Here is a 7,541-nt window from a genome sequence, read left to right as displayed (position 1 = left end):
GCCGTGGAGAAGGACATGTAGTCCAGAGCACCGGGCACGGCGTCGGGGCCAGTGTAGGGGGCCATCCGCGCGATGCAGTACTCGGCCTGGTCCGGCGGCAGCTCCCGGCGCAGCTCGTCCACCGTGATGTAGTTCTGCGGGGAGAGCGTCACTGCACCCCGGGCGCCCCACCAGCCCCTCCCGTCCTGGATATACACGGGGCATTCCGCACACGCATGTCTACGTCCGCACGGTGGGACCGGGCGGGACACTGAAGGGCAGTGGAGGTGCTCACGACCTTCCCGCAGGTCAGCGCCCAGCCAGGGCCTGCCACCCCGGCAGGGCACCCACCCCCTCAGCAAACACACCTTGTCGCCGGCCAGGATCTTGAAGGAAGCCATGACTTGGTCTGCCGTGTCTGTGTCGGCCGTCTCCCGGGACATGAAGTCGATGAAGGCCTGGAATGTCACTACCCCCAGGCGGTTGGGGTCCACAATGCTCATGATTCGGGCAAATTCTGCCTCTCCCTGGAGAGAAGAGCCACCCCAGGCCTGTCAGCCTCTGAGCCCCACAGCCTGCTGAGACTCCGCACGGACCTGGAGCCCGGGGGCTCGGGGAGCCTGTGGCTGTAAGAGGAGGCACAACCTAGGCTGTCCTGAGGGCATGAGGAGCCTCTTCACCACACCCAACAGTGAAGACCCCGCTCAGGGCTCCCACCCCTACCCATGCCCGGCTCCCCTTGGAGCCAACTATGATAATGCTGATAATAATGATAATGACAGCAGCAGCTCCACCCACACAGCCTATATTACATCCCAGGCACTATTCCAAGTGCTGTGCATACTTTAGGTCATTTAACCCTCACCACAGCCACATAAGGCAGGTGTTTACTTCCATCAGGTTTCCAGATGAGAAACATGCAGCCCAGAGAGGCTTAGTGACTTGCCCAAGGTCACACAGCCAGTAGTAGGTAGCAGAGCTGGGATTTGTAAATTCCTTCATGTAACCTTTCCAACAGCCCTGCAGGGTCCCCTCGCCTCATCCAGGCCCCCAAGCTGGTGATGGTGGGGCTGGGATTTACTCCTGGGTTCGCTGCTCCAAAAGCCCAGGTCTCACTCTTGTGCCGGGCAGCCCAATGCTTTGCACTTTGCATGGCCCAGGAGTCACCTGGCTGCCCTGCTAAGGCCCCTGCCCTGCTCTGATGGCCCGCACGAGGGCGGACAGCTGAGAAGACTGGGGAGGAGCCTGGGCAATGCAGAGCAGCGGCAGGCTCGGCTGGCCATCACAGGGAAATGGCAGAACTCTCCATGCCTCGTACCAGAACGCGCAAACCAGCAGTCCTTCTGCTAGCCTCAGTTCGGCCCAGCCGTCCACGGTGGGAGTGGGACAGCCAGACCTCCAGGACACACAGGCCCGGGGCTGGGTCCTGCCTTCAAGCTGCATCTTCCCCGAGGACCAGAGCCTGGAGCCCCCTCTGGGGAGAGCAGCCCTGGCCCGAGGGCATCCAGACTGCCACGGCGAGGACGTGGCCTCTGCGGCCAGCTGGCTGCCCCTCGCCGGGACAGAGGGTGGGGTTTACATTACCATGTTGTAACCCATGGAGATCAGGCAGGCTCGGAAATCATCCGTGTCCATCATGCCTGTCTTCTTCTGTAGGGACAGTGGCATCGAGACGCAAGGAAGACAGGGCACAGATGGCCGGAGGGGAGGACGAGGTGTTTGGTTTCAGGGTCAGGAAGGGGAGAGGAATAAAGGAGGAGTAGATGTAAAACACATCCGGGGAAAATGTCCAGGAAGGAGGAAGACAGAGCAGGGAGATGCAAAGGTCCGTCCACAGGATGGAGAACGGCGAGGAGAGGAGGCGGGCACCGAGCAGGTTCCCGGGAAAGAACCGAGGGCAGAGTCAGAGGTCGAAGTAGTGGGAGGAGCCCGACGCGGGCCAGGCGAGGACAGCAGGAGAGGGTGAGCCCCAGGGCCCACAGGAAAGGGAGACAGGGAGATCCAGACAGACAGAGAAGAGAAAAAGGAGAAATACGCATTATTTCTTGCCCCGGATGCCACCCCTGAGCGTGCTCCATGCAGGAGGCGAGTACCTGGGGGTCGTTGGCAATATCATAACCCAAGCTGATGAGGCAGGCTTTGAACTCCTCGGGACCCAGCGTGCCGGAGTGATCCTGGGGCCGCCGTGCGTCAGGCAGCGAGCCATGCGGTGCCAGGGAGGTGGAGGCCGTGAGGGGAGGGGTGGGCCATGCCCCAGGGGAGGGTGGCATGTGAGGGAGACACAGGGACGAAGGCATGCGGATAGAGAAGGTGGAGGGTGGACAGGGTGGGGGAGGAGGGAAATAAAAGTGCACATGGTTAGACACACGGACACGGTTCCGAGGGTGCCCTCTCCCCGGCACACACAGCCCTGCTCCGGGAAGCAGGCCAGGAGGGAGCACAATGAGCCACGGGGGTGAGAAGCCCCCACAAGTGCCCAGCCCGCCTCCAGCCCGATGCCCCACCCCAGTTTCCAGGAGGGCTTCACCCAGTCAGGCAGGGTGGTGGGCAGCACCTAACCCCATGCTCCCTCCCCTCCCATGTGGTCCTCCCAAAGCCCCGGGGCACTGGGAGGGGCCCCCAGCATGGACAACTCCATGCCAGGGGGTGGGTGGGCCAGGAGGGAGCCCCCACTTCTCTGTCCTGAGGCAGAGGCAAGGGAAGGTCCCTACAGCCAGAGGCAAAAGGCCTTCCCATGAGGCTATGGCAGCCTTGCTCTCAAGGGCTGAAGCTGCAGGGTAAGAGACCAAAGGTCAGGGGTCAAGGGTCCTTTCTCCACCCATGATCTGAGCTGTCTCTCCAGAAAAGCAGAGAGGCTCATGGGACAGGAGGACTGGCTTTCTAAGGCCAGCATTGTGCAATACAGAGTAGGGCAGGCTGCTGGCAGGTGCTGCCTCCTTCCTCCTCCTCCTCCTCACCTGCCCAGGAAGTGGATCCAGCTCGGCTGCCCACACCTGGGGCAGTGCCCTCCAGGGCCCTGGGGCAGGGGCTGGGGCTGCTCTAAGCACGTGCAGGGGGGGCTCTCACCCGGTCAAAGTGGTTAAAGGAGGCCCGGAACTCGTTCATCTGCTCCTGGCTGATGCCCTTGGCATCCCGCGTCAGGATCTGGTTCTCCACCTCGTTGATGGTCCTGGCGATCGTGGTGAGGAGCTGCTCCCAGCCCACGCGTATGTGCTGGATGCGGACAAGGGGCCAGTCAGGACAGGCTGCCCGCCACTCCTTCCCCTGACCATCGAATGGTCCAAGCAATCAAACCGGCCTTCCGTGCGATTCAGTGTCAGCAGAGGCAGGGGAACCAGAACAAGTTCCAGGACAGAGGAGCCACAGGATGAGGGGGAAGCGGAGGCAGGGTGGTGGCTTCTACCTGGGACAGCAGAGACCAGCCAGGACTGCCAGCGTGGGTCGGACAGGAAGGAGGGGAAATTTGGTAGTGGGAAGGATTAAAGGCTAAAAAATTAGGTCATTCTTTGAATATCCAACTCCAGAACTACACACATGTGCTTTCATGGTAAAAATAAGTAAGCCTTCAGAATGCAGGTCCCTAAGGCAGTGTTTGGAGACCAGTATCAGAATCACTGAGGGGGCTTGTTAAAAATTTAGATTCCTGAGCCCCACCCAGACCCAGTGAATTCCGGAGGCAGAGTCTAGAAATCTGCATGTCAACAAGTTCCTTGGGAAACCTAGAAAGCACTGAAGACCCAGAGCTCCCGGGGTGAGGAGCGAGTGCCCCCTCACCCCAAAGCAAGAGTTGATCCTACTATGGCCAGTTTCTGGGGAAGATGACAGCCTCCCCCTGCCCCGGCCCAGGAAGGGGAATGGAAGGGGATCGGGGCTTCCCCCCAGAGCAACAGGGCCCAGGCACCCACCTCCATGGTGTAGTTGGTGTGCTTGTTGTCGAAGACCAGGGCCTCCTGGATGAGCTGGTGGTCGCCCTCCAGCTGGTCGATCTTGGGCTTGTAGTTGATGATGCTCTTCTCGTACTGTCGCAGGTGGCTGAGCTGGTCCTCCAGGGTCCCGTGCATCTCGATGGAGATCCTCCCGATCTCCTGCTCACGCGGGAAGGAGGCCCTGGTCAGACCACCCCACTCTATGCCCCTGGGGTGGAGACTGGGGCCCCCATGCCACTGGCCAAACGCTCAGGTGATTCTTGGTTCCCACCCCAGGACCTGAGAGCCCACTGGGGTAATTAGTCAGCCCGGAGCTGGACACAGTCAGCGTGTGTGCTCCTTGGCACGAAAAGAGCGTCACAGCAGTGGGACAAGCACTATCAGCGGATGAAACGCCGCCCCTGCACCCACCTCAGGGACCTTGCTCCTGTGTTCTGCTCCTCAGATGCCCACTGAGGCCCACCACAACCCCACCCATCTGTGAGCCAGGCCTAATCCCCATTTCTGGTGACCCTTCATCCATATAAGCAAACTGTGAAAGCATTCTGTGCACTCACATCAATACAGCAAATGAAATGTTCCCTGAGCACCTACTATGCACAATGAGATAAGCAGGTAGGGAGGGGGCGGGGCGCATAGGGGAGACACAGTTGTGAACTCAACCTGGGCTCTGCCCTCAAGGAACTGAGAGGGACACCATGCTCTAACCCAAGAGGTATCCCTCCCCTGATCTACACCCCCGCCCCAATCTGGCCCACACAATTCAGTGAAGTGCCGCGCTTGCCTGAGGTTCAGTTCTCTCTCTGGGAAGACCATCCTCCTTGACCAAACTCATTGCTTAGGTGCAGGGATAATGAAGGAAGAGACCTGGTCAGCCAGGTAAGCCACAAGTCAGCCACCCAGGCACCGATCCTGCTGTGGGACTTTCTCGTGGGACTTTAGTGGTGCCCTGTGTGGGTCTTGGCTCAAGGCAGCTGATCAATGATTCTCTCTTATCATTGATGTTCCTGGCTCTCTCTCTCCCTCTTCCTTCCTCTCTGAAATCAATATGTATTTATAAATAAATAAATAAATATTAAAAAATAAAAGACCAGACACTGGGACCAGACCCCAGCTTCCTTGCATGAGCTCCATACCCTCTGTGGGGCAGCAGACCAGTCATGGGCTCAGGACCCACAGTCCGCCACAGGTCGCGCCTGGGAGGAGACAAGGCAAGCCTGTCTGGCTGGGAGGGGGGCAGGGAAGGGGTGGAAGCCTCATTCCTGCCTCCCACGAGGGGACCCACCTCCATCTTGGTCTGGATCCAGGGCCCGATGACGTTGGCCTGTGCCCCGAACTGCTTGCGTAGCCTCTCATTGTGCTGCTGGCGGGCATGCTCCTCCGTCAGGGCCTGGTCCCTCCGAGGCACCAGTTGCCGCACCTGGGGCAGGAACAACCATGGGACATTGGGGATGGGCCATCTGCCTGCCCCACACTTCCGACAAAAAGGAGGACCCAAGGAGGGAAGGGCCAGTCAGTAACACACAAGCGTAAAGATATTGGCCGGCTCTAGAAGTTCAGTCATTCATTAACTTGATAATTTTGACTATCTGACAATAACAAGAAACACTGAAATAAATAAAAATCAACCAACCAAAAAAGGGACAAAAAAATCCCTGCCTTTATGAAACGTACAATGGCTCAACCAATGCCCAGTCCAGCCCTTGGACTCACATGGTCCCATTTGCCGTTGATCTCCTGAGGCGTGATGGTGGTGTAGGGATTGGTGCCTGCCATGTTGACGTGGTAGGTCTGGACAATCTTGGACACCTCGTTGTGGATACCCAGGATGGCCAGGCGCTCCTTGTCGGCATCCGGGAGGGTGGCCTTGAACTGCTCATGCGCTGTGGTCAGTCCCTGGACAGAGATGGGGGTGCAGGAGAACAATGACTGGAGGGGCTGGTGCCTCCCATGGGCCAGATGACCAAAGGCAGCCCTGCAGGTCCCAGAGTAGAGGTGGGTGGAAGGGCCCCCGGAGGCCTGAAGCTGTCAACCGAGGATTATCATGGCTCAAAACCAAGAGGGCCAGGCTGGCCAGGGAAGGTGAAGGCAGAGCCATCAAAGCAGTAGCTTCCTGCTCGGGCTGGTGAAGTCAGCAGCGACCTCAGGGCGCTTACCACCCCAGAGTCAGGTCAGGAACAAGGGGTGCCCCAAGGCCTGCTCCCAGGTTACCTCCCCCAACATAAGCTTCCTCAGCACTTTGCAAAAGCCCTTGCAATCTAACCTGTGCAACCATATAAAAGAATAAGGAAGCAGTTCATTGATGTGCAACAAGCTCCAAGGTGTCTGTTACATTAATCAAGGTTCAAGCCCTGGCCGGTGTGCCCAGTGGTTAGTGTTGGCCCACACACTGAGGGATCACAGGCTAGCTTCCCAGCCCCAGTCAGGGCCCATGCGGTGCAGGACCAATGGATGTGTCTCTCTCACACTGATATTTCTCTCTCTCTCTCTCTCTCTTTCTGTCTCCCTCTCTCTATCTCTTCCTCCCTCTCTTCCACTCTCTCTAAAAATCAATGGAAAACCTCTGCCAGTGTGGCTCAGTGGTTGAGCATCAACCTGTGAACACCTGAGGTCACAGTTCGATTCCCGGTCAGGGGACATGCCCCGGTTGCGGGCTCCATCCCCAGTGTGGGGTGTGCAGGGTACAGCTGATCAATGACTCTCTCATCACTGATGTTTCTTATCTCTTTCTCCCTCTCCCTTCCTATCTGAAATCAATAATCATATTTTTTTAAAATAAAAATCAATGGAAAAAATACCCTCCAGTGAGGATTAACAATAAATAAATAAAGAAGATTCAAAATACAGCCTATTATAAAAGCTATTTTATATAAGAAAAGGGTGTGGAGGAGACTGTTAATAAGTAAATATATTTGCTTGCATATGCAGAGACTGTGTGGCCATACTGCTTTCCTCTGGGGAGGCGCTCTGGGGGACAGGGGATAGGAGCATGAACTTCCGGCACAACTTTCTTATCTTTCATATGTCACCTAATCAGAATAAATATAATGCAAAGGTTTCCAATCTATGACACCCTTGGGATGCTGTCCTCAGTCCTCTTTCTGCAGGATGGGCCAAGGACGGCTGGGGAGCCGGCCACCGGGGGCGAGGGGGCTGCACCCACCTGGATCTCCTCGATGGTGTGCACATGAAGGTGTTCCTGCAGGTCCTCCATGGCCCCCTCCATCCAGTTGTTGAAGGGCGCAGCCCGCTTGGCGTACTCCAAGTACAGCTGGTCTATGGTTTCCAGCAGTTTTTCTGTCCGCTAGGAGTGCCGAACGGGGCGGGGGTAGGGACATGTTAGCAGAGTCATCTCCAGAATCCCTCCTCTCTCCCCAAGATCCTCCTGGCCAGCCCCAAGTGGCCCAGGTCTGGGAGCACCGGGCTAGCTCAGGCAGAAAGAACAGGCTGTCCTGGGCACCACACCAGGGGGATGAGCTCTGGTTTAGGGCAGGAAAGGAAGCATCTCCACAAAGCAAAGCCCCAACGCAGTGCCCATGTGAGCCTTCTGCACTCAGGCCATGGCTGGGCGAGGTCTGAGGGACCCCGTGGAGCATTCTTGCCCGCAGCAAAGGGAGTCACGGAGCAGGAAGGGGG

General features: G+C 57.8%; 1 protein-coding gene across 1 annotated transcript in view; it reads right to left on the bottom strand.

Moving 5' to 3' along the window:
- Positions 1-7,541, bottom strand: part of ACTN1 (actinin alpha 1) — a 99,663-nt gene that overhangs the window by 944 nt on the left and 91,178 nt on the right. The window contains exons 15-22 of the mRNA XM_006760789.1: positions 5,619-5,801; positions 5,191-5,325; positions 3,885-4,064; positions 3,046-3,192; positions 2,073-2,153; positions 1,564-1,629; positions 348-506; positions 3-134 (exon numbers count right to left, since the gene is read on the bottom strand). Coding sequence (XP_006760852.1) covers positions 3-134; positions 348-506; positions 1,564-1,629; positions 2,073-2,153; positions 3,046-3,192; positions 3,885-4,064; positions 5,191-5,325; positions 5,619-5,801 — 1,083 coding nt within the window. The remainder of the gene's footprint in view (positions 1-2; positions 135-347; positions 507-1,563; positions 1,630-2,072; positions 2,154-3,045; positions 3,193-3,884; positions 4,065-5,190; positions 5,326-5,618; positions 5,802-7,541) is intronic.

This window comes from Myotis davidii, unplaced genomic scaffold (genome assembly GCF_000327345.1).
Source record: "Myotis davidii unplaced genomic scaffold, ASM32734v1 scaffold17, whole genome shotgun sequence".
In the NCBI taxonomy this organism is placed as follows: domain Eukaryota; kingdom Metazoa; phylum Chordata; class Mammalia; order Chiroptera; family Vespertilionidae; genus Myotis; species Myotis davidii.
This window is presented reverse-complemented; position numbering and strand designations above follow the sequence as displayed.